General features: G+C 36.8%; 1 protein-coding gene across 1 annotated transcript in view; it reads right to left on the reverse strand.

Moving 5' to 3' along the window:
- Nucleotides 1-25,158, reverse strand: part of LOC116866180 (pregnancy zone protein-like) — a 43,546-nt gene extending 18,388 nt beyond the window's left edge. Inside the window, exons 1-15 of the mRNA XM_032854939.1 lie at nt 24,999-25,158; nt 22,438-22,621; nt 21,544-21,697; nt 21,332-21,384; nt 20,784-20,804; nt 20,160-20,328; nt 18,825-18,909; nt 16,620-16,743; nt 14,549-14,663; nt 12,914-13,023; nt 10,834-10,995; nt 9,988-10,215; nt 8,347-8,410; nt 4,759-4,901; nt 1,821-1,970 (exon numbers count right to left, since the gene is read on the reverse strand). Coding sequence (XP_032710830.1) covers nt 1,821-1,970; nt 4,759-4,901; nt 8,347-8,410; nt 9,988-10,215; nt 10,834-10,995; nt 12,914-13,023; nt 14,549-14,663; nt 16,620-16,743; nt 18,825-18,909; nt 20,160-20,328; nt 20,784-20,804; nt 21,332-21,384; nt 21,544-21,697; nt 22,438-22,621; nt 24,999-25,081 — 1,845 coding nt within the window. The 5' untranslated portion in view covers nt 25,082-25,158. The remainder of the gene's footprint in view (nt 1-1,820; nt 1,971-4,758; nt 4,902-8,346; nt 8,411-9,987; nt 10,216-10,833; nt 10,996-12,913; nt 13,024-14,548; nt 14,664-16,619; nt 16,744-18,824; nt 18,910-20,159; nt 20,329-20,783; nt 20,805-21,331; nt 21,385-21,543; nt 21,698-22,437; nt 22,622-24,998) is intronic.
- Nucleotides 25,159-27,188: the final 2,030 nt, after the last annotated feature.

Consider the following 27,188-nt stretch of genomic DNA (forward strand, 5'->3'; position numbering starts at 1 on the left):
GCAGCAAACAGCAGCTCCTTAACTGATGAATCTGAATTGTCACTCTGCTGTTTAAAACACTTTAGCTTTGGGGCTCCTGGGTGGCTCAGTTGGTTAGGTATCTGCCCTGGGCTCAGGTCATGATCCTGGGGTCCTGAGATCGAGTCCCACATTGGGCTCCCTGCTCAGTGGGGAGTGTGCTTCTACCTCTGCCTCTTCTCCCCTGCTCGTGAGCTCTCTCTCTCTGTTAAATAAATAAATAAAATCTTAAAAACAAACAAACTCTTGAGATTTACCATAGCATTTGCTGTCAACTCCAAATTCTGTGCTAGTCACAATTTTCCATACTTTCCATTTTGCTTATAGCCTCTACCATCCTTTTCCCTCCCCACTATATATTAGGTCATCACCTTTTCCTTTTGGAGCGCTCCCGTCTTAGCCTGACCCCAAGACCTGTGGAGACGCTGGTCTCATTCTTATTTATTTATTTATTTATTTGACAGACAGAGATTGCAAGTAGGCAGCGAGGCAGGCAGAGAGAGAGAGAGAGAGGAAGAGAAGCAGGCCTGCTGCTGAGCAGGGAGCCCGATGCAGTGCTCGATCCCAGGACCCTGGGATCATGACCTGAGCTGAAAGCAGAGGCTTTAACCCACTGAGCCACCCAGGCGCCCCTGCTGCTCTCATTCTTTGATATGCCTGCCCCTACCCCTTCATTCCCCAGCCATCTAAGAAGACACTCTTAATCACTATTTCAAAAAATGTCCAACTCCTTTTTTCTTTATGTCAACATTTTTTGTTCTTTTCATTCTATTTAGCAAAATTTGGAACTATTCCATGTTTATATGTTTCTGTTGCTTGTTTATTTTAATACTTCACAAGACTGTAAGTCCAAGATGGTCAAAGAACCACATCTGATTATTCGCCAATAGAACTCCTGTTCCCAGAGCAGGCTCCAGCATCTAGTCAAGATTCAGTGAACATTTGTTAAATGAATAAAGGGATGATGAAAGTAAACTACAGGGCCTTTTGGAAAGTGCTTTGGTACAAGAGGCATCTCTAAAAGACAAGTTTGAATGAGAACTTTTTTGACCATACTTCAAACCAGTGAGTGAGGGCCTAGATTTTAAGGAATGCTTAGAATCAGGCATTTCACAGACTATCTTGAAATGTGGTGCATTAAAGGTGGCATCGAATCAGAAATATGATTCCAATTCCACCCTCCAGTTATATTTTTGGCCTGCTCTTTCTGTAGGGGCTTGATCTATCCTCGTTATGTTTTCTTCATTCTTAAAATTAAGGTAATATTACCTACCTTAAAGAATTATTCTTCATGTATTCACTCACAGACAATGTGTTGAGAATCTTTTAAGATTTATATTTGTTTATTTATTTATTTGACAGAAAGAAATCACAAGTAGGCAGAGAGGCAGGCAGAGAGAGAGGGGGAAGCAGGCTTCCTGCTGAGCAGAAAGCCTGATGTGGGACTCGATCTCAGGACCCTCAGACAATGACCCGAGACGAAGGTAGCAGCTAACCCACAGAGCCACCCAGGTGCCCCTGTTGAACATCTTTTATACATGAGGTACTGGGCTAGGCAGGGAATGTGGAGGGGAGCCATGTTGCTCCCTCACTGAGAATGTATTATAACAGAGAATGAAGCAAGGTGAGACACGTGAAGCAGAGTCTTCTGTGGAAATGAATTTAATTTCATCTCATACGTAACTTAGTACACTGTGTCTGACACTCAGAAGAGCATGTCCTCTCAGTCATAACTTCCATTTTCTCAAATTGGTCCTCTCATGTGTGCATTTTCTGACATGCAAGACTGAAACGGGACTCACCGACTGAGGGGAGAGCTCAGCTTCAGGCTTCATCAGCAGAACACTCTTGTCTACTGCACGGAGGGCACAGAGGGAATGAGGACTGGCTGTGACCTCCAGATTGTTGTGTGAGGCTGGCAGGCTCTGGGCTGAGGAGAAGCTCAAATTCACCTGTAAAGAGGATATGATTATGGCAGCAAATTTTCTAAGTATTGCAACCTCAAACATTCTCTTCTACTCCAGGCGAGGACTAGTTCTTTCTACACTTGGCTTCTCTTCATCCATTTTAGGCCAGGCTTAAGAGGTGCTTACACCTTGGCAATACCGGTTAACTACCTCTGGAATAAACTGGAGATGTGGTTCCAGTTAACTCAGGTTTCCTGCTCCTTCTATAACTGGTGAAATGTAAATTGGTTTTGGTCACATTGAAACAGAAACCTGAATGGGAATAAGAACACGCATGCTAACGAAGTTACATACCTTGCTGTAGTTGACTTACCTCTGTGCGGTGCTTTTGTGGTGAATGTGTGTAGTTTGCATGGCAGTGTGAAGAGTCATGCTCTGCCTCTGAGACCAGCCACCTGAAGTTTCCTCCTGGTGGCCGTTTTAGTCATAAGACATTCTAAAGGGGTGCCGTATTGCTTGTTGGGATTGGAGATTTATTGGTTCATTAAAAAAATTGAACATCTAATATACATCCTGAGTGGTAACTGGTTGAGAAAATTCAAATTATAATTTGAATCTTGAATAAAGAATAAGAACTACAAAATAATGGAAAATTTTGCCAAATTTCTTCAGAGATTTGATTCTGCTTTGGCCAGTAGAAACTTAGTGATAAGTGAATCTACCAGTTTCTGATGGTTGTGTAAACATTTCTTGAGTAGAATCTGAGTTTTATTTTATATTCAAAATATCAAATAAAATCATTTAGAATTTAGATACTGTAGTAGCATCAGGTAACTTCCTAGGTTCTTGATCTGCAAGTTGATTTGGATTGGAATGAAATGTCTGTATGTTTAGTTAAATAATATTTGACTTGGATTGATGAATTTAACTATGATAATCCTGCTGTGTGTTCTATGAATTAGTGTAACAGTTGGATTCATGTATCATGAGACCTATATGAAAAATATTAATTGATTTACCCTCAAAATGAAAGAATATTCATTTCTAGGGGCTCCTGGGTGGCTCAGTTGGTTAAGTGTCTGATACTTGATTTCAGCTCAGATCATGATCTCACAGGTCATGAGAGGGACCCCTGTGCTCAGCAGGGAGTCGGCTTGAAGATTCTCTCCCTCTACCCTCCCTTCACTCATGCCTCTCTCTTTCTCTCTCAAAATACATAAATAAATCTTCAAAAAATGAAGTAATATTCAACTCTAGAGTTCAATAAATTATGAAAACACTGCTTATGAAGAATTCTGTTTTAAGCATGTTTGTTATTAGAAAATTTTAGTTTATTAAAATATGTTTGTGAGTGCCCATTTCAAATGAACACTTGAGTTATTGGAGATTATAATCAACTGAAAATATTGTTAACAAAGAAGTGGCTATGCTAGAAAGTGTAAAATGTTTTATTGATATGAGAACAAAAGAGAATTTTAAGACATACTTTGAGAGTCTTTGCTTACTCCTATGAATCAATGTTATCTTTAATAAATAATCATATCCAGTCAAGGCACACAGGCAATTCAAATTTACCTTGTATTTAACATGTATAGTAAATCTGTTATTTTTAAAGTAAGAAAGAGGGATATGAATTTTGAATGGAAAAGGGTTTAACAAACTGCCCACGATTAGCAGGAAGGGTGTGGAAGTTCAAGACAGGAATCTCTCCCAGGTTCACAGAACATTCAAACAGAACAGAAAACATGCTCTTGGACACCTGTCCAGATTTAATAGCATTCTTTGCTAAGATGGAATTAAAAATTAAATCAACATCCATTGCGTATTTTTTGGATCACTATTTACGTGGATCATTAAATATTTAAAAAGGATACTCTAATATAGTTTTCCTTGCAGAAATGTTCACTTGCTATAAATGCATAGCTTCAATCTTCATGTTAAAGAGTCTTTCTAGGTATATATATATTTTTAGCTTTTTAAAAAAAAAAGATTTATTTATTTATTTGACAGAGAAAGAAATCATAAGTAGGGAGAGAGGCAGGCAGAGAAAGACAGGGAAGCAGGCTCCCTGCTGAGCAGATAGCCTGATGTGGGCCTCTATCCCAGGACCCTGAGACCATGACCTGAGCTAAAGGCAGAGGCTTAACCCACTGAGCCACCCAGGCGCCCATCTAGGTATACTTTTAAAAATATATGTGAAGTCAGTGAATGTCATCTGATTGTTGATGTTACAGTTATAGCACGAAATTCTCTTGGGATAAATCTTATTTATATTTCAGTAGGCTTCTTATTACAACTGTGTATTCTTTGGAAATACAAGATCCCATCTGAAAATATGTTTGATTTTTCTGCTGTGGTCCTTATTAGAGAGCCCAGACTATTTTTCTCAACATGGGGCACATACATACATCTCTGTTCTGTATTATCAGAATTTAACTCACAGTGAGTTACTGGTTTCTGCGATAGTACATGGACATGTATTGGGGAGTATGGTGGGGTAAAATGACACATCCTTGGGAAGCATCATTTTTAATTGAAAATTTAGGGAACAAAACACTGCAAAATTAAGCTTTATATCAGAACAGACTTTGGATTCCACATGAATTTCAAGATAAAACAAGAAATTTTTACAACATCGTGTTTATGACCACCTGCTTTGGATGTCTTCACTAGCCCTCTCAGGCAGGGTATGGCATCACTGTTGGCCTTTGGAGGCCGTCCGAAGATGTTTTAGGAACCCTATGCAGCAGTTTTAAAAACAGACACAATTTCCTTCTTTTCCATACTTCAAAAGGGGAGACGAATAAAAGAACTGCTTGCACAAAAGACCCACCTTATTGGCAAAACAGTTTTCAATCTCGAGTTTCTCAGTATCAGCAATAATTTCTCCATTGGGTAAAATGGCATAAACCAGCAACTGGGCAGCAGGAGCGATGTCTGAGTCCACTCGAAGCGAGAAGGAAAATATCCCTTTCACTGGAGAATAAAGAAAGTCCAAGATAACGGATTAGGAAGAGGGAAGAGTTCTCACTTTAGGAAGAAGAGGCTCTCCAGTTATTTAACTTACTCACATTTGGAGCACACTAAAGTAAGAGAAGATGTGTATGTGTACCATTGTGCATGTACGCTGACATGCTGAGCCAATAACAGTTTTCCTTAAGGATGTAGGATAAATTGTTCATTTCCTCTGCTTAAGTAGAGAAAAACATTTAATGCACATTTTTGTTTTAAAGTTAAAAAAAAGATCTCTTAAGAAAGAAGTCAAGAGAGAAGAACGTCTAGACATTTTTAATTATCTCTATTTATGATCCAAATCAACACAATTCCTGTCATAGGCATGAGGATAATTCAAAGAATACAGCCCAGGGTCTACTTCAGGCCGTTCTCAATACTGCAGAGATACAAGTACAAATAGTACCATACAAAACTAGCTGTGTCTCTGATTTTTATCAGAGAGGTCCCTGTATTTATCTTGGTGGTTTCTTTCTGTGTGCGTACATAGTGCTTATATACATAGTGTGCGTACATAGTACATACCCACTTAATTTTCTCATAAATGTCCTAAATTCTGTGTAGCATAAAATGCTTTAAAAATTGTAGCTGTCCTCTATCTATAGAAAATTTGAGGACAGCTTGTGGTGAAAACACGCAGAAACCACAGGGTCAAAATAAAATTGAAACTTCTGACTTATGTCATTTAGCGTAATACCCTCTAGGTACATCCATGTTGTCGCAAATGGCATGATCTCATACTTTTTTCATTTGACTGAGTAGTAACGGGTAGGGAATACAGTCAATAATACTGTAATAACGTTGTATGGTGATAGATGGTGACTAAATTTTTCATGGTGAACACTGAGTAATGTATAGAATTGCAAATCAATATGTTGTACACCTGAAACTAATATAACACTGTGTTAATTATACTTCAATAAAATAATTTGAAATGATAATACTAAAACCATACAAAGAACACATAATAAGCATAACATCTTGAGGGCATGGGACATATTTTATTAATGTTTTTATCCCAAAGTCTTAATATTGAGCTATATGAAAGCAGGAAAATATATTATCTTCAAATTCAGTTTTCATCAAGGATAGTTCAAATATATAAACCTCAAATAAAGTTTAGCTATCACAAATTATAAAAAAAGAGATATTCTATCCTTCATTAATGAATTAGTTTAAAAATATTTAGTGTGTACCCAGTGTGTGCCAAGGACTAATAGAAAAAAATGGGGTTTCAAAGACAAAAGACAAACACTTTTTAATCTTTGTAACATGTATTCTTCATTTTTCCTGGGTATTCTGACCCATTTTGGGTAAATGAGCTGTTTGATCTCTCTAAATATGTTCTGTCAATTAAAAATATTATTTTATTTTTATTTTGTTTTAGTAAAATGATAGCTTGTAATTATTCAAATGAATAGAAAAAAGGGAAGCCATTTATGAGATTTAGACTGGGGACATGTAACAAATAAATAGACCAAATGTACTCATCTTTTTGTAACAGACCCTTTTTGAAAAGTTAATTATTATTTCATCAAGAGGTGTAGATGATTCAAGAAAATCCAGAAGGAAAGTATGATCTAAGATATAGAAATGCTGTGAACCAACTTGACTTAAATGACATTTAGAAAACACTCCACTTACGAGCAAAAGAATAGAAATGCTAACATTTACCAAGGAGATCATATTTGGAGCCACAAAATGTGTCTCAGTAAATTTATTTTTTTAACTTTTAAAAGATGGTATTTATTTATTTATTTATTTATTTGTTTGTTTGTTTGTTTAGAGCATGCCTGAACAGGGGAGTTGGGGGAGAGAATCTCAAGCAGACTTTGCACTGAACACGGAGCTGACTTGGGGCTTGATCTCATGACCACGAGGTCATGACTTGAGCTGAAATCAAGAGTCAGAAACTTAACTGACTGAGCAACCCAGGCTCCCCATGTCTCAGTCAATTTAAAAGAAATGATCAAAGTGGCATTAAATGAGAAATCAATAAGAAAAATTCTGAAAAAAATCTCAATATTTAGAAACTAACATATTTATTTTATGAATCCCCTGTAGTCCAAAGTAGACAAAGGGAAATTTGAAAAAAAAATGTTTTTTTTTTAAAGATTTTATTTATTTATTTGACAGAGAGAGAGAGAGATCACAAGTAAGCAGAGAGGCAGGCAGAAAGAGAGGGGGAAACAGGCTCCCTGCTGAGCAGAGAGCCCTGTATGGGCCTCCATCCCAGGACCCTGAGATCATGACCCAAGCTGAAAGCAGAGGCTTAACCCACTGAGCCACCCAGACACTCCTGAAAAGGTTTTGATCCAAGCATAAATGAAAATATCATGCAGATATTGGTAAGATGCAGAAAAAGCAGTATCTTGAAACCTAATGTTATTTTTCCAGCCCCTTTTAAAATTTCTTTGTCATCCTAGGAAGGATTATACCCAAGGCCCCACCAGTAACTAATTTAGATAATTGAGATGATGATATTTGGGCCTTTTGAGCTGATGAAACTTACATGAGACTTTTGGACTTGAGTGAATGCTATAAGAGATTGAGTCTTTTAAGATTGTTGGAATGGGGTGAATGGATTTTGTATATGGGATGGATGTGACTCTTTGGGGCCAGAGTGCAGTTTGGATATGTAGACTAATGTCTCCAAAAGACAGCATAATCTTAAAAACATCTATGTGTTATGTTGTTAGCAAAAGGGACTTGGCAAATGTGAATAGGTTAAGGACCTTGAGATGCGAAGATTATCCTGGGTTATCCAAGTGAGCCCAATGTAATCACAGAGACCTTTAAAGAGGGGGCAGAAAAACAAGAGAGAGTTTGAAGATGATGTACTTCTGGCACTGAAGACAGAAACCGAGGAAAGCAGGAGGTCCTTAGGCAAGGAAACAGATATTTAATTCCTTAGAGCTCCAGAAGGCATGTAGTCCTACTGACAGCCTGATATTAGCCTAGGGAGATGTCTGACTGAAGACATAAGCTGATAAATTTGTGTGGTTTTAAGCCAGAAAGTGGGTGGCAATCTAATACAGCAACAATAGGAAATGAATGCAAAGAACTACACAGTAAGATTTTTCTTTAGTGATTTTCTGCACTTTCAAATTATTTTATGTGTTTTAAAACATTTAATTATAAAATGAATATATTTTGCTTTAGGAATAAAATTTAAAATATAGAAATGCTATAAAATGAAGAAAGAATACTAAATGGACTAAAATGAACCTAGTATGCTATCTTTTTATATTAGCTTCCTCATCTTTGGTTGATGGAAGAAGGTTGGTGTCCATCATCTCCATAAAATGTACACGTAAAATACAATATGTAAAAATAACTCCATCTTGCTACAATGTTCGGGATTGAGTATATGAGAGAAAAAAAACCCGGAAACCCTGGAAGTACTTACTGTCTCCTTGTTCAATGGACAACACGTGGGTTCCTGATTGAGAGATGCTTCCTCTTGTTTTGATCTGAAGAGAGAAATATATCCAATATCATCCTAAAGAGCACACACATATTAAACTTACATAAGTGTATTTAAAATATACAAGTAAATTATCTCACTACTCCAACCCTGAAGTTTCAAACACTCAAGTTCTCTTTCAGTATTTTTCTATATGTATAGTTATACACCATAAATAATGGGTATATAAGTTTTGCAATGTTTTAGTATTTTACTTAATGTTTGCTATTTATCTTGAATATCAATACTTCAAGTTTACATGTTCTTTCAACAAATATTTTAGACATACACAAAGCAATATACAGTAAAGGCAGATATAAAATATATGTTGGTATTCTATATCGTTAAAAAACTAAATGTATGATACTATCTATGTGCCAGGCATTGAACAAAATAATTTGGTTTTCAGATTTTATTTAATTGCATAATATTCCCATGAAATAGATTTAAATCCCATCCCTAGTATTCAGGGAAGATGATTGACATTTGTTTGTACAAATAAGATTATATAAATTGCCCAGGATCACAGAACTGGGAAGAAATATTTTCTTACTTTTTTCATAGAATTTTAAAAAATATTATTTATAGTTAATGGTCCTGTATAGAATTAACTACACATAAATTTTTCTTCTTAAAATGACTTACATGAATAGCTACTAATTTTAGATCTTATTTTTAGTCTTGGGACACAAATAAGCTTATTGCTCTCAAAAGCATCATACCAATTTATAATATGCCTGTCAATGTCCTTTTCCCCTGCAATTGCACTAGTCATGAACTTTGTAGACTATTTAGAAGCTTTATATGTATAAAATGCTATTGCTTTATTGTTTTTTATTCACTTCTCCAATTATTGTCAAAATTGAGTATTTTCCAGAAGTATATATTTTTAAAGTAGGCTCCTAAAAAACTGGGTGTGGTGCATAAACAATGAATCTTGGAACACTGAAAAAAAAAAAAAAAGGTAGGCTCCTTGTGCAATGCAAGCCCAGCATGAGGCATGAACTTGCAACCCTGAGATCAAGACCTGAGCTGAGACCAATTGCAACTTGGGCGCTTTACCACCAACTAATCCAACCAGGTGTCCCAAAGTTTATAATTTTTATTTCCTGTTGATTAAGTTCCTGATTTTTCCTCTCATTCAATAATTTTCCATTGGAACTCATAAAAACTAAATGTTTCTGTAGAGACCAGAGCATAAATAAGAAATTAAAGCATTAACAATTTTATTAGGAAGCAACTTTTCTTCAAGAAAAAAAGGGTTTGGGCACCTGGGTGGCTCAGTGGGTTAAGCTACTGCCTTCGGCTCAGGTCATGATCTCAGGGTCCTGGGATCGAGTCCCGCATTGGGCTCTCTGCTCAGCAAGGAGCCTGCTTCCCTTTCTCTCTCTCTCTCTCTCTGCCTTCCTCTCCATCTACTTGTGATCTCTCTCTGTCAAATAAATAAATAAAATCTTAAAAAAAAAAGAAAAAAAAGAAAAAAAGGGTTTACTCTGTTATCTTACAAAAGCATTACTTAGATAGGAGTTCAATCATTTTGGGGTTTACACATTTAGAAAGAGGTACAGTGGTTTCTATTCTTACCAAATAATAGAAGGTTAATTCTTTTTCATCCTTCAGAATCTGTCCATTCAGGATGTAGTGTGCCCGGATGTCCTGGATTTGTCCACAGGTCATGGTACCAGTGAAAAGTTCAAGATGAACAAAACTCTTGCTCGGGGAGAAAATATGCTTTACAGTGTGCTGTGCTTCTGTATGAACTTCTTCAAGCCACCAGTTATCAAAACAGTAGTTATTTTGTTTGTAAGTGACCTAGTGGAAAGAATAAAGGTCTTAAAAAGTCTATTTGTTAGTGTACATTATGTATACATTTATCACTCTGAAGAATTGTTTACTGAAGATTTTACACGAACCATGCTTATTTGGTTCCATCATAATCTGCTTTCCCAAATAAAGCATAATCTGTGTGTGACTTTTCCTTGTTTATTTAGGGTTGTTCTATACCATTTTGGTAGATCATATTCATTCACAGTCAGGATCAATTATTTTCCTTAATACCCTTATGCCTATAAACTGCATAAAGATATTTAATTTTTTTACAGAAAACAAAAAATGGCGGTACACCAAAGAAACCAAACAGAATCTAATCTGTAATAAAATTGTAAAAATATTGAATTTTACAACGGAATATCAAGATGATCTAATGTTTATTTTCTGAAACTAGACCATGCCGTAAATGGAGTCTCTCTAAAGCCAAAATTTTGGGGCAAGTAATGTTTTCTTATAATTTAGGTCTCTGAATTGCTTAATTTCTATTTTACTCTTTATTGCTATTTCTTTTCTCCCTAGAATTTACATGCTTCTCATATATCCTTAAATTACGTGACCTCAGCAATCTCTCTGTAGTCCTGGATGCCCCTTCCCACTTACCCTAACTGTAAAAAGAGAAGATGTGAAGTTGGTGGTATCAATGGAAATGTTCACCAGACCGTGCTCATCTGTGGTAGGGCTGGAATGGTATGCAGTTACATCCACACTGACGCTTACAGTTTTATTGGGGATTGGTTGATCCTTCTCATCCACAAGAAGAACCTAGAAGTGTGGAAATGATAGCTGGTGTTACATAGAAATGACATCTTACCCTTTCAGTTGCGTTCACCTCTTGACCCCGTGGCCGCTGTCATTTACTGAAGATCTTAGAATCAATCTGAAAATAAGATTTATTTTCTGGGCTCTAAACTACTTTTCTTTTTGACATTCCTATATAGGTATTCTGTGAGCACAAAACAATTGAGAATATCCAAAAAATGGACTCATGATATCACCCTTCCCTATTTTCTTCATCCCCAGTGTTCTATCTCAGTATATGGTGATTTTATCCATCCCATAGATTATGGCAGCAATATCAAGGGCCTTTCAAAAATCGTTTTCTCTCTTTCACTGACAAATTTTAACCCATGGCCAAGTGCTATCTCTTACTCTGTTAAACACATTTCATTTATTTCTATACCAGTTAAACCTGTTTAAGGTGAAATAAAATGAGATCACTTATCAAGAGGCTTACAATGGAGCTGGGAGGCCATTAAGGAGATGGGCCTTATGACATCCTCACCAGAGGACCCATGAACTTTTGAACTGGGCCAAAACTCACAGAAACACCTGCAACCTGCTGTAGAAGCTTTTATTTGGGGGTAGCCTTAGCAACCAATTATAGTCAGTTGAGATTAGTTTTCTGCCAACAACGCCAATCAAAATTCCTTATGAATAACATGTACAAGAATTCTCTTTTGTCTTCAAAAACCATTGTTATTTGTTCTTGGGGACAGGGACCACTATTGGAACTGCTGCCCAAATCCATGTTTTCTTAATTGCAAGTCTGAGGCCCCAAATAAATGCTTTGTTTTTATCTTAGCTCTACCTCTTTTCTCAGCTGACAAAACACAGTATTTTTTTTCCCTACTTGATTCCCAAAAGCTTTTTATTTAACCTTACACAGTTCACCCTCTTGCTGCTTCAGGCTTACTTCAAACCATTCTCTCTACAGCCTAAGTTAAAATGATCATGTTATTCTCCTTAAATTCTTTGGTAACTTCTCAGTCCAAAATTCTGAACTTAACGTAAAAGGCCCTCAAGATCTGCTCTGGCTTACCTATAGCTATCCAGCCAATCCAGTTAGCTCTGTCTTCTACCTCAGTCAGTCACACTCTAAGTTCTCTGCTCTTTAAAAGCTGTTTAACACCTAGTGCCCTGGCTATTCTTTCCTCTTTCTTAAATTTCTGGCCAAGTCATATTCATCTTTAAGTCCTCAGTTTCCTCACATTCTTTCTTGATCCAAAATGGTCCTTCCCCAACATATCTATATATTTATTAATCTCTTGCCAATTTGATACAAAATGCTGCAATGAATGAAGAAAATAGAAAATTCATAATGTCATCAACTGTGAAATACTTAGGAATGTCACAGTCAACAAAGAGATTTTGCCTATCATCTCTCAATTGCTTATCAACTGTCAATTGCCTATCACTGACAGCTCAAAGATTGATTACTAAAAAAGGAAATTTAAAATGGCTAGAAACCAGAAAACTGATAGTTTACTAAGTTGGATATCAGTCTGAAAACTTATCAATATTTACCAACATTGAGCTTTGAAGCTAAAAAAACTTTTAAAAACTATCAATATAAAAAGTCATCTAGATGAAAAATATCTTTAAAAAATTATATTACAAAATCATTGTTTATAAGGAGGCAATCAAAAAAGTATGCAGCCAAACTACACAGGAAAAATGTATTTTAGAGATGTGTTAGGAAGTAAACTAATAAAAGCGTGCTTTATTTTTTTGGATGTGATGGTATTTGCCCTTTAAGTTTGTCATTTGCTATAATTTCTTTCCTTATTCTAAATAAATATTTTTATAATCAATTGTACTTTTGTGGTATAAAAATTCATTTTCTTAAAATCCACATCCCCCAAATTATAGAAATTATGATTCCCTTGAGAAATTAATTTACCTGCCCAAAAAAAGGGAGCCCATGCCTATAATGTGTATCCGCTTTTGTAAACTTCAATTTGGTTAAAGTATTTGTGATTTCACATGATCCATGCCCAGTTAATTCCAACTCTGAAAAAGAAAAAGTGAAGTTGAATTGTTCTTTAGATTCCACTCACCTCTCACACCCACCCCAGCCTCACTTCATCCTGGCAAAGTACTATCCCTATTCTATTTTTTATCCTTTTTTTTTTTATCTATTTTTCACACCTAGAAAATACAATCAACTTGACATTAGCTTCACTTTCATACAAAAGTTGTTATACCTAATTCCCAAATTCCTCTGGTTTCACAAGTATCTTACTGGTTCCATCTTTGTTCTTAGGTTCTTCCCATCTCCTCCATGAGCTTGCTCCATTTTCATTTCTGTCTCTCTCAGATCCCTTCTCTCTCTCCATGACTTTTTGCATGCAACATGAGTTTTCACATTGGCTTCAAAATATACTTAAATGTCTATCACAAACTACTTCCCCAGCAAGACACTTCTTTTCACTGTATGGCTCTTCCAGTATAGCCAACACCTGGTGTCTTTCCATTCAGTGAAGCATAATGTGTGTTTTGGCTTCATCATCTAAAGCTTTATTGTTTTCCCTATCTCTATGACTTCTAATTTTATTATGGCTGGTTTATTTGACACTATGTCCTAAATGTAGTTGTTTCTGTCCTTGGGTCTCTCCTTGTCTGTCTCTAGCCCCTATTTAGTGATGTTAAGTGAGTTCACTTTCAGAATAAATCCACTTACTCTTAGGAGGATATAGATACAGTGGGAATTGTTCCAGATTTACATTTCTGGTCTTGATTTTGCTCTGGTTTTCTTTTAAAATTATTTTTAAAGCAGAATGAGTCAACTTCTATCTGGATATTCCAGATTACAATGAATTGTCTTTGACACATTCTCATCATAATAGTTCTTTCTCATCTACTCCTAATCTTGGTTGATGGCATTTCCTTTTCCCAGGTCCCAGATTCGTAATCTTTGGAACAATTTTGAATAGTAATCTGATGTATCACATTATAACCTCTTAATTTGTTTCATCTAGCCTGTCCTCTTTATGTCTGCTTGAATTATATTTTCAAAATTCAGTTTATTTAGAACATCTCCTTAAATCTATCTGCCGATATCCAAGGTTTTTCATAATAAAGTCTAATCTTTGTAGCACATGATTTACATTTTTACACACCTTAGCTCCAACTTACATTTTCAGATTCTTCTGAGACCAAACACATTTGCTTTATGTAAATCATGTGTTCTCAGTCCATTACGAGCTTTCAAAATTATAGCCATTCTATATAAATCAGCTCATGTGGTATTTATAAACTTTCTTTATCTCTATAGAAGAATTAATTCTCTCTCTTCATACTCATTTGGACTTTAGTTTTTACATTGCTCATGGAAATTTTGTTATGGTTATAAATATATACATACAAACATATATACATATATACATATACATACATATATGTAATTTCTTTTTAGATTTCTAGTCCTTGACAGGAAGGACTGTGTTATTTTATAGTCCCCAGAAATGGACATTTGATAAATGCTTAACATATTGGTGAATTAATGAATTAATAAATATTTCAAAATAACATGAACCTGTTCCATCTTCTTTGACTTTGGCTTCCACTTGTATGCTCATGTCATACCCCTTCTGTCTCAGCTGGAATACTTTAGTCTTCACAAGTTGTGTGAAACAGCCTTCACTGTCTGCCTGAAGAGGAAGAAAGAGAGTTTCTGGGTCCTCTGGTTTGCCGTCAAAAAAGTCATTTATCAACCTGTGAAAGCTTTTCATTGGCCAAAGGAAATTTTACAAAGTTCTGACCATCTTTTAAGTGCTGATCCTTTCCCAAGCCAAAAATGACATCAAATTTCTTCCCAAGCCAACAATGACATCAGATGTCTTCATTAACTGTTGAGTTACTCATTGCCTACCTCTCCCTTCCTTCTTCTCTTCTGAAAGTCTATCCCGTTTCTGCCAAATTAAATTAACTAGTTTCCAAATGTGCCATCGTACTCTCTCTGCATACATAGTTTCTCAAGTGATAACATTCTTTTTCTTTCATTCTTATCATGGCCAACAGTTACTGCTCTTCTAAACACAGCTCAGATACAACACCTCCTCTTTGATCACCTTCAGCTACACGTGAACTAAGGATTACATTTTCTTAACCATATTTCTCTATGCCTAGGACATTAATAAAAACATGTATATTCTTTGAATAGATGAATCATTATAGTCATTAGATTTCCAAACTAAACATTGGGAACCACATCTTAAGAAAGATTTGTTTTCATTTTTTTACTTATTTACATGAAAATATGCATTGCATAATAAAGCTTAAGCATATTTAATGTACTTATATTTACTTAATCATTTTTTAATTTATTCACTTGAAAATAAAAACTAATTCCTGTGTCCTTGATATATTAGAGTTTTGGCAACCTTATTTCTCTCATGTTTATCTTTCTTATTGATGTTTATTTTGACATTAATCATCATATTCGTCACCGTTGCCTCTCATTAATTTGCTCTCTGCAGGTTTTTTGTTTGTTCATTTGTTTTTTTAAGAGAAAGAGTGCACACACCCATGAGTCTGGGAGGAGGGGTGGGGAGGGTAGGGGAAGAGCCAGAAGGAGAGGGGTAGAGAGAATCTTATGCAGGCTCCACACCCAGCATGGTGCCCAAAGTGGGGCTCTATTCCATCAACCCAAGATCATGACCCAAGCTGAAACCAGGAGTTGGGTGCTTCACTGACTGAGCCACCCAGGCGACCCTCTCTGAAGCTTTGGTAACTTTCTTTTTCATACCCTTACAGTGTCACTCACTTCCACTCCCTGGGCTTTTATGTTATCTTTTTCTTCTTCCATATGAAGTTTAGATTCCATATCAAGTCATTTGATTCTTGAACTAACCAAAAAAAAATTTTTTTTTTTTTTTCAAGTAAGCTCTTCACCCATCAGGGGGCTGGAACTCATGAACCTGCATTCAAGAGTCATAGGCTCTACCAGCTGAGCCAGTCAGCCACCCCCTCCCACTAACCAAATTCTTAACATCTGTCATATTCTTTTTCTATTATCTGTTTGATAAGTGGAGGCCATCTTTGGATACTTCCATATTATTTTATGCCTTTATACCTGGCATGCTGATTGCTCTCAGAAGAAAGTTACAAAACTGGCCAAATAAATACCACTGTAAATTCATGAACCCAACTTTCCAGTGGACTCCAAACATTACCAGGCGATCTTACAATGTTTCCCTTACTCCACACTACTTTCTGTTGTACTGTTTTCACCATACAATATTATATTCTTTTGTATGATATTTTTTATTGCATTATAATCCATGAGAAAACAAGATCTGGTGTTAGTGTCTGGGGAGAATGGTTTCCACATACCTGTTGACTGAATTCTTTTTTTTTAATATAATTTTTTATTTTTTATTAACATATAATGTATTATTAACCCCAGGGGTACAGGTCTGTGAATCTCCAGGTTTACACACTTCACAGCACTCACCATAGCACATACCTTCCCCAATGTCCATATCCCCACCCCCCTCTCCCCCCCGCACCCCCGGCCCTGGCAACCCTCAGTTTGTTTTGTGAGACCAGAGTCTCTTATGGTTTGTCCCCCTCCCGATCCCCATCTTGTTCCATTTATCGCATACCTGTTGACTGAATTCTTCACAGATACTTTGTGAATGTCTTCCATGGCAGGTTGAATGGTATCGTGAGTATTTTCTGCATACATTAATTTTCACCAGACCAGAGACAGGCTTTCCATATGTGTATCTATAACAGTAAAGCAGTTATACAAAAGGATATTTGATATAAACAACTCCTATACTTTTTCACATGATTTGATCCATTCATATATCCATCTTGTTCATATACCAATTATATTTCCTTCCATACCATTTGTACTTGAGAAGCACTTATTCTGAAACTAGGTCTTAATTATCTAAGTGGACCTACATCTACAACTCTAAGAGAAAATACTTACTGAATCTTCTTTGAAACACCTCTAAAGGGAAAATTAACAATGTAGTATTTCTCAGATCTTTCCTCCCTTTCAGTTGAGGTTTTACTATAAGACTATCTTATTTCTTTCTTTCTCCGCCATCAGATGATCTAGGTTATAATTCCAACTTTGACAACACCTAAGTTTTTTCAGGGAAAATTTTAAGGACATGTAGAAGGATATTTCTAAATCTTCCCTAATTCACATGTATTTTAAGAGGATAAATGAGAACTTAAATGGGAATTTAAATATTCAAAAACACTAGTTACATATCATTTAATATATCTGTTATAAATGAAGCGTAGCACAATGACAGTCCGATTCTGCCAAATCTAGTGGAAGGATATACTATGGTATGGTCTGAATGTTTGCTTCCCCCCCAAATATATATGTGGAAATCCTAAACCCTAAGGATGATAGTGTTAGGGGACGAGGTCTTTGGGAGGTGCATAGATAGTGAGGGTGGAGCCTTCATGAATATGATTGGTGTCTTTATAAGAGGCTCCAGAGAGATCCTTTGTCCCTTCTGCCATATGAGGACATGCCAAGAGGGCACCAGCTATAAACCAGAGAGAACCTTCACCAGAACGTGACCATGCTGGCATCTTGATCTTGGATTTCTCAGCCTCTAGAACTAAGACTAATAAATTTCTGTTGTTTATAAACTACCCATTCTGTGGTATTTTTTCATAGCAGGCTGAGTGAAGTAAGACATGATGGGAAGCCAAACTTCGTCCATTGTTTCTCGGAGTATGCTTAATGGACCACCTACATTGAAAATACCTGATGTATGTATTGAGATTTGGAATCCTGAATTTTTCCTCAGATTTATGATTGGAATCTTTAGATGTGGGGGTCAAGGAATCTACATTTTAATAAATAACCTCCATAGATTCTGATGTTCACCTAAGTTTGAGACCTATTGCTTTGGTCCAAACTGTGAGGTAGATGAGTTTTGGCTTTGATGACCCTGATCCTCCCCTTTTTAAGGTTTCTCCCCGCTAATTTCTAGGAGGGCTGATAAAGCAATAAGCCATTTACTATATTTCACTTTGCCGAATGTTATCTTTAAGTGTCACTCAAAGGGCTCTCCCTTCTGAGGGAAAAATCTCAAGCATCAAAACTGGTAAGAAAGATGAAAATATGATCCTCACACTGTTTTCAAAAGCAAGAGGTAAGGTGTCCTCAGTGTGTATGGAGAATATTCTACTGAACTAAAAAGCAATCAGGGAAATAACTATGACACTTCTTTTAAATTCTACATTATATATCTATATATCTATTTAAGAAGGTCTGCTTCATTTTTTCCCCCTAATTTTCCATAGTTTATGAAATTGGGAGCAATAAAAAATGGGGATCATAGGATACAAAATAACGCAGAAGTTATGAACATGAGCATGAGCTTGAGCTGGATGTCTTGTGTTCAGTTTGGCACAGTGTTTGGCATGTACAGTGTTTCATGAAACTAGATTTTCTTTTTTAATTGTAGAGACAATTACAGGGTGAAGAGTTGAGGGTCTGGAGCCAGGCTGCTGGAGTTAAATTCTAGTCTCCTATTTACTTGAACAAGTTTTCTATCCCCCATGTTTTATAGTTTCCTCATTTGCAAACTAAGGATAACTATCCCCATCTTACAAGGCACTTAAAAAATTTTCTGGCACATTTTAGGTGTTCATTAAATGCTTTTGTTTGTAGTAGTAAGAGTGTCCTATCCTACCACCCCTGCTCTCTAGCTGGAGCTCAGGCATGTTGGAGAGTCATTCTCTAAATAAAATACTTTGAAGTCCGGTAACGATTAATTGCAATGAACATAGAGTAGGGAGATCAAAATGGATGAAAAAATGTAACTCACAGGCCACAGGCAGATACTATAAATTCTTCATCTAGAAAACCGATAGTCTTGGGCATTTTCACTTGGACCTCGAACTTGGGCAAAACTGTCGTCAACAGAAGGAAGAAATAGGTGAAGATGGGTGGGCAGGATATCTTGTAAGTATTTGTAATGATTCTATTACAGAACCTTATAACATCGAATCACATGAAATGATTTCAATTACATTAAGAAGCTGCAGGGCCTCTACTGACCACAGAAATGTGATTATGACCATGGGTATTTGTACCATGTTTATTTTGTTACGCTGGTACTACATTTCCTAGAATCCCCTTTGAACTTGGTTGAGACTTAAAGATGGAAAGAAAGCAGCATCGTTACTCTCTGAAGATCATCGTGGTTAGTTCGATGTGGTGGCAGGTACAGAGAGGTGAGGAAATTCCAATTTGTCCTTATTCTTTCCGTCTGTGTCTAATTTTTCCCAGCTGCTTGTCCTGCTGACTAAAAGAGTCCCCAGACCCACCACTAGACACTTATTACAAAAATAGAGAAGTGGTAGATATGAAGAACAGATACATCCAGTCTTCCATAGATTCTTCTGTCAGTTTCCCTTTGTGGTCCACTTTGGGATCTGAAGGTATCCTGGAAGGTGCTAATTTATTCCTCCCCACCCAGGGTTCAGGAGAACTGGTTAGTAATTTCCTATGATCTAGCTCCCCCTCCTGGACCCTTACTTTCCCATCCTCTCTCACAGTTGTGTAAGGCTCGCTGTTCCTATAATATATCCCTGTTCTATAATCCTCATAGCAGTTCCGGTGAATTTGGGGAATGATGTTTTTGTGAACAGTCTCTTCATCCATGGCATGAAATACTTCATTTTCATGAGAAAATCCACATGGCTGATAACTAGTAAGATGGCTTCAATGTCTGACCATTTTGAATAGAGTATGGTGTAGGTGTAGATTATAGACAGCCAGGAGGTATAAGATACAGATCAACAGATGCATGCAGATATTTGTTGTGTTGGTTAACAATTTTGGTTTGAATAAGGTAATGGACCTATTAAAAACTCTCTTACCTCTTACTGGCTCTGTGATTTTGGTAAATTCCCAAGTATTCTAGTATTGATGTACTCATTTGTAAAATGGAGACCATAGAGTATCTGCCTCAGATGATTGATACGAGGATTAAATAAGATAGTACATGAAAGATTCTTAGTGAATATTTGGATAAATTAAAAAAAAACTTGTTAATTTCCAACTATTATCTGTTAGATTTTTGCTTATATCTATGTGTCAAAACTCTTAAACTCTTAAGTAATGTCATAAATGTCTTGGAGAAAGGCAGAATTCTTACCATATTCATTCACTTCAAAGGGGTGCTCTATTTTTTCCCCTGACTCGCTCTGAACCTTGACCTTATAAGCACCCAGAGCGGGCTCCACTGAGAGTGGGAAGGACAGCTGGCTGAGTCCTCCTTGTAGTCTGAGACTTTGCCATTGGAAAATTCTGTTCCTCTTGGGATTCTACAGATAAAAATATTATGAGTTCATAGAAACAACTGAAATACATAATCTGAGTAGAGGAAAAGCTTTTTAGGGAGGGCACATTGGGAGTTGGATAAGAGATGGTTGGTAAATTGCCACCAAAGGTACTGAGCAAAGTTTTCTAGGAATTACACACTGAGGAAAGGGCAGCAAGTTTACCAGCAATGAGATATTACAGATCGTAATACCTCTTTTTGAAATTATGCATATCCAACTTGGTCAGAAATATTGAAAGAGGCATGAACTTGTATCATCTCAGGGGATTTTTTCCCTTCATTTACATCTTTTCCACTCTCCAAAGGATTGAAGATAGGGAAAACTGTTTAGTTTTGGTGAAGTGCTAGTGGGGTGGGAAAAGAGGGGTGGCAAGAGGCAATGGAACATAACTTGTAGTAAGTCTTCATCCCATCTGAGATGCATAAGATATTACCTACCTCAATATAAACCACTGGGAACTGGAAAGAAAAAAAATAGTATGAGTGTGGGATAGACGTCAGAACAAGAAAGCCATTTCATCAACATTGATACGTTATCCAGATGAGAGGAAGTGAGTCTGTGTATTTCTTGTCCAAACAAGGAAATGTGCCCCAGTTTGGTTTACCTGTGAAGTTTGGGACATATAGCTCTTGAGAAGTCATGACTTTACCTTTATGAAATATTGTACAATTGAGGAAAGTTATGCTATGGTAAAAAGGTCCAAATAAATTAATTTTGCAGATGAAATTGATCTCTGAGAAAGTCTCCATTTCTCTAAGGGAGAAATCAAATGCACTTACTTTCTTTTGTTCAATAAAAATTACTGGGATCTTTAAAAGGATAATTTCAACTGAATATTTTATTTTAACAATGCAGTTGGTGAACTGGTTTCCCTATTCTCCAGCAGTGGAACTCTTATGAGATCGTATTGGTTTCAGGTTCTGCAAAAAGTGGACTTGACATTTTTACCCATTTCCCCCAATTCATCCACTGTAATGAGACTTACCGTGTCATTCAAAGGGCGAAAATTGACATCCACAGAGACAATGCGGAATCTCACTGAAACATAGAGATTTTCCCCATTAAACTACCCAGTGGGAATCGAGGGTAAATAACACAGATAACAACTTGCCTGGATTTTCATGACTGCAAAATAAGGTAATAGGGAACCACACACCTGCCCCGTAAAGTGGCCCTTGCTGATTTGGTTCCTGATACCTGTTTGTCCCGGTTTGTAGATGGGTTTGTCTGTTTGGACAAAGACAAGGCTGTTTACTTTCGTGATGTGCACTCTCTTCCTCTTTATGAACTGCTGGGTTGGCCCCTTCACTTCCACAGTAATCAACCCTGAGGAAGATGGGAACTCCGGAAGCTGTAAGGTAGAAAAGAACTGAAAAATCTGTGTAGACCCACTTCTGAATGTCTCAGTCTTTTTGACTTTCTTATTTCTCTGGTCAGTCCCAGAGAACCAGTGAGGAATAAATCGAAAATTATGTCCCTGGGTTTATAGATTCTTAGGTTTAATGTAACATGACAGTAACACTTTGTTGATTTAAAGGGGAAATGTCACCACAGTGAAAGGGACTAGTTCTTTAAACAGTCATGGGGGTGAAGGAAATAACATGCTCTCATGTCCACAGCAATACGATGGCATTAAAATGATTATCAAATATTATTTTCCGATGGTCAACATCAACATTATGTGTTATATCATTGGTAGTAAGCCAGTATCATTAACTATTTAATTCCTTATGTAATAACAGGTTACAAGGACAAGACATTAACCAATGACCACTTGTGAGATCTTAAATAAGTCACTTAAATTTATGACTTTTAATGTTTTTGTAGGTAATGGCATGAACTTTATTTCCCTCACAAGTTAAAGGGCAAAGGAAATCTTTCCTATAATTACTATTATGTTTTGCATATTGCACTGGAATTGTTTGTAAATATTATGAAAGTATATTCAGTAGAATCTAATTTGAAAGTCACTTTGTACTTCTCAGTGTTTTCATTATGCTTTTTTATTGTCGGGGGTCAGGACACAAGGCATCAGCTAATAAATATGCTCTTCCTCTAACGAGCTTCTGTGTCCTAAGGAGTCATACTGACAGTGAACGGGCTGCAGTAGAAGGAGTTCTTCTCTGTCACCACGTCTGCAAGGAGGGTTCTGGTCTGCATTCCATACTCCAGAATTATGTTCAGTGTCACCGTCTCATTCAGGTGATTAAGCATGACACAAGCTTTCTCGGGAACCCCAGCGTACAGCTGTGATGGGACCAGCACCAGATACTGCCTGTGGAAAAGAGGTGTCTGGAACAATCATGGAGAAGTTGAAAAGACATCATTATTGTGGCTGTATCCTAGATTATCTTTTCAGTAATCACCAATCATAGAACAGAGCCATATTTCAGCAAGAAGGTAGAGGAATGTATTCTTCAAAGGCCAATCCAAAAGACCTTTGAAACTCAGAAACCTCCAACCAGTTAAACATTAATATGCTTCCGTTGTGCTGTGGAGATATTCTCCCTCACAATATTTGTAAAACTATTCATAAGCTATGGATAAGCAATCCAGGAGTCACTTTGTATTTCGGATAGAAATCATTTTCTGGGGCACCTGGGTGGCTCAGTTAGTTAAGTGTCTGCCTTCGGCTCAGGTCAGATCTTGCAGTCCTGAGATAAAGCCCCACATTGGGCTCCCTGTTCAGCAGAAAGTCTGATTCTCCCTTCGCCTCTGCCCTGCCCCTTTGCTTGTGCGCTCTCTCTCTCTCTCTCGAATAAACAAGATTTTTTTTTTAAGATTTTATTTATTTATTTGACAGACAGAGATCAGAAGCAGGCAGAGAGGCAGACAGAGAGAGAGAGAAGCAGACTCCTCACTGAGCAGGGAGCCCAGTGCGGGGCTCGATCCCAGGACCCTGGGATCATGACCTGAGCTGAAGGCAGGGGCTTTAACCCACTGAGCCACCCAGGCGCCCCTAAACAAGATCTTTTTAAAAAAAGAAGTCATTTTCAAATTTAGAAATGGGGTACCATTCAGCTTTAACAAAAGGAAATCTTATTATTTGCAACAACATGGAGATGGGCTTTGATATCATTATTAATGAAATATGCCAGAGAAAGATAATATTGCACGCTGTCACTTGTATGTGGAATCTTTAAAAAAAAAAAAACAAATTCATAGAAACAGAGAATAGAAAGGTGGCTTCCATGGCCTGGAGTGGAGGGGTGTTGAAGGAAATATGGAGAGGTTGGTAAAAGGGCACAAACTTTCAGTTATAGTAAGATGAATGAAGTCTGGGGATATAATGTTAGACATGGTGACTATAGTTGATAACTGCATTGTATAAATGAAATTTGCTGGAAGTAGAATTTAAATGTTCTTAGAAAAATAAAAGAAGAAGACGAAGAGTAAATATGCATGAGATGGATTTAATTCACCCAGTGGGAGGAATCCTTTCATATATGTGTATATGAAATCATCACGTGGTACAGTTGAAATATTTTGTAATTTTATTTGTCGATTATATGTCTATAAAGCTGAAAAACTTTTTTTTTTTTTTAGCAACAACAAAAGGTGATGAACCCATTGATTATCACGAAAGCATTAAGAACCTGCCTAGTGGTGGTCTTGGGTTTCATGTGGATGATATGAATGTGCTTATTTCAGGACTCTAAAGTGGTAACAATTAACAGGTAAAGAGGAATTGAACTGCTTTGCAATTTTAGCTCTTTTCTCTCTTACACTCTCTGATGTTGGAAGACAAGCCAAGCTAGGCAAGGCTAATCACCAAATATATTACCATGTCCACCCAGAAGAAAATACCACTTTCCTGCTGTTCTTTGCCCATCCTTTGCAACCACTCAAATGCGCTGTATTTGCAATGCTCTGGTTTGCCCAGGCCTCCCTCTCCTTCTGAAGTGTCCTTATCTATCTGGGTACATCCTATTTACTTCATAGGACTTATCTCAAGAACAGCTTTCTCTCGGCACACTTAGGTGATACCCCTTCTCTTATATCGCTTAAAGGTTCCAGGAGGAGGGAGGTTTTCTCTGTGGGCATTCTCACAAAATCCTGCAATGCTTGCTTCTGGTTTTGCACTGTATTCCTTTCTCTGTGCACTATCTCCTATTTTCTATACTGTGAGGTATTGAAGGCAGAGCCTGCATTTTGCTAATCTGTATATTCCCAAGACCTAATGCCAGCCTTTACAGGTTTGCTGATGAATTGGGTGATCTGACACACAAAGCCTGGCTTGTGTGAAAGTCGTGCAACTGTCCTGGTGATCCCTGACTGGGGGAAAATACGGCCACTGAGCCATTTCACAGTGGATGAGACACAGCAGCCCTTTTCATGAGACAATTATAAAAATATGCTTTTCCCCCCCTTTTTGGTGGGAATTTTATATTATTAGTAAATGAATGTTGTATAATTTCTATTCTTATTTGGTGAATGTTTCATAAATGTTACCGCCCTATGACTCTGTGTTTTCTATAACTGGAGTATGCCCCTTTCCACATGAGCCGTAACAATTTACTGACCTTTCCAAGCCCCTTCAACAGCAGATAACTTCACAGGAAATCAGAAAATAAGTAAGTGAGACATATCAAGAAGTAGATAACACAATGAGAAAGAGAAGGGCAGTAGAATTTTCTGGAAATGTTGCTTACGGTTTTGAAGCAGTGGAAGCATCTCTGGGAAGGAGCAGGAGAAACAGAATCAAGACTGGATTAGGCAGTTGATTTCCCCTCATGGTGGGGAGAGAAAGAGCAAATAATAGGAAGCTGAGTCCTTGATTCCTTGAACTCTGTTCTTGTAATCTCTGGTTTTTATTTTACCTGATGGGCAGTGAAAGGAAACTGCTAACCATTTATTTTTGTAACATATTAACCACTTCCAGTATAAAAAAATCAATTCCAGATTATTTCTACAACCATCAGTGTTCTTTAATCCACTTTCTCAAATTTTCTAAGTCTTTGAAGAATAGGACTTTTAGGCTACACTGGCTCTGATTATTAATCAGTACCTTAAATGTTTTTAAGAAGAAACAAAATAAATTATATGACTTGATGAAATCAATCAATATCTTGATTTTCATTTTTTTTAAAGAGGTATTAATGTAAATACATACACCATATCAGTTTTTAATAGTCTAGGGAACATCACATATTCCCCTTGGCTTCATCCTATCTGGTTCTTTAATGGAACAAAGAAGTGAAATTTATCACAGGATTTTATTTATTTAATAAACATATAATGTATTATCACAGGATTTTAAACAGAATAAATCTGTAGACAATCTCTCCCTTGGTTAGCAGCTTAACGTGTGCAATTTATAGCTCTCTTTATGTTTGTTTGTAAGGAAAATGCGAGTCCATCTGGATACAACCAATGGAATGCATACTTATTATTTCTAAGTTCATTGAACATCTAGAATTAAAGCCAATTTATTCATTTTATTCTCTAATGAAATGACCTTTATTTGATTAACATTCTTATTTAATTCTACTTTGAGCAATATAAAAATGTTTCATCAGGGTGCCTGGGTGGCTCAGACAGTTAAGCATCTGCCTTCAGCTCAGGTCATGGTCTTGGGATCCTGGGATCAAGCCCCAAGTTGGGGGGGGGCCCTTGCTCAGTGGGGAGTCTGCTTTTCCTTCTCCCTCTGCCTGTTGCTCTGCCTGCTTGTGTTTTCTCTCTCTCTCTCTGTCAAATAAATAAATAAATAAATAAAATCTTTAAAAAAAATATTACCAATTGTGATTCATCATCCTATTTGCTTTCCAAGAGAGATTGGGGTGTTATAATCTATTTTCATGGAATCCTGAAAATAAGAAAGATCCACACTGTTACATTAATTTAACTGGGACCCCAGAAAATGAAGTGGGCATATTTTGAGTAGAGAACCAGTTTAAAATAGGATGTGGTGAGAAACAGGCTTTTCTATAGATGAAGTATATTTTGTTTTTGACATACTTTTTTTTTTAAGATCTATTTATTTATTTGAGAGTGAGAGAGAGAGCACGAGTGAAGGGAGGAGCAGAAGGAGAGATAGAATTTTAAGCAGGCTCCACGCCCAGTGGGGAGCTAGAGGCGGGACTCAATGTCACTACCTGAATGAAATGAAGAGGCGCATACTTAAGCAACTGAGCCACCCTGGCGCCGCTTTGTCTACATTTTGTAAATGATCTGAGAAGTGAGAAGTGATGCTAGTGTACGTGGCCACCTTGTGAACTGTAAAACTATAGGTATGTAAGATATTTCAATTCCCGGGAAGATAATAAACTGTGGGTGACATAAAGCCAAGTCAAAGAGAAGAAGCTATAAGAAAGCATTGTCCTGGCCCTTAGTAGTTGGCAAATGTTTGCTGAATGAATATAAAACTCTTCTATTTTATTTTGGATGCTTCCCTCACTAGAATCTTTATGATTTTTTCTTTTCTACTGAGCTCCCCTGTGCTCTCCCTCTCCACTCCTGCACTGCCATAAATAACACACTTTCCACCTGCTTAATGTGGGATGAATTAATGTATAATAAGTAATAAATGACTTATAAGAGGTCCTATATTACTTTCCCCAGGCATAAATAAACTTATCAGATGTGCCAAGAAACCTGGCCAAATGTCTAATGACTAAAAATAAAAAATCCATATTTGGATGAAAAATCCATATTCTTCAAAACTTTTCCATCTTGATTTTTAATTATAAATTTTATTAGGTATATTTAGTATATATATTATGTGGCATAAATGATACTTTTCTCAGCATTCTCAACTAAAACTTTTACATTCTTTGGTCTTCAATCTTTTTTCTTATATTCCCTAAAAGAATTTTATTAAACGTGTAACTTGTCACACTTCC

Source organism: Lontra canadensis, unplaced genomic scaffold, assembly GCF_010015895.1.
Source record: "Lontra canadensis isolate GAN:19392208 unplaced genomic scaffold, GSC_riverotter_1.0 scaffold9, whole genome shotgun sequence".
In the NCBI taxonomy this organism is placed as follows: domain Eukaryota; kingdom Metazoa; phylum Chordata; class Mammalia; order Carnivora; family Mustelidae; genus Lontra; species Lontra canadensis.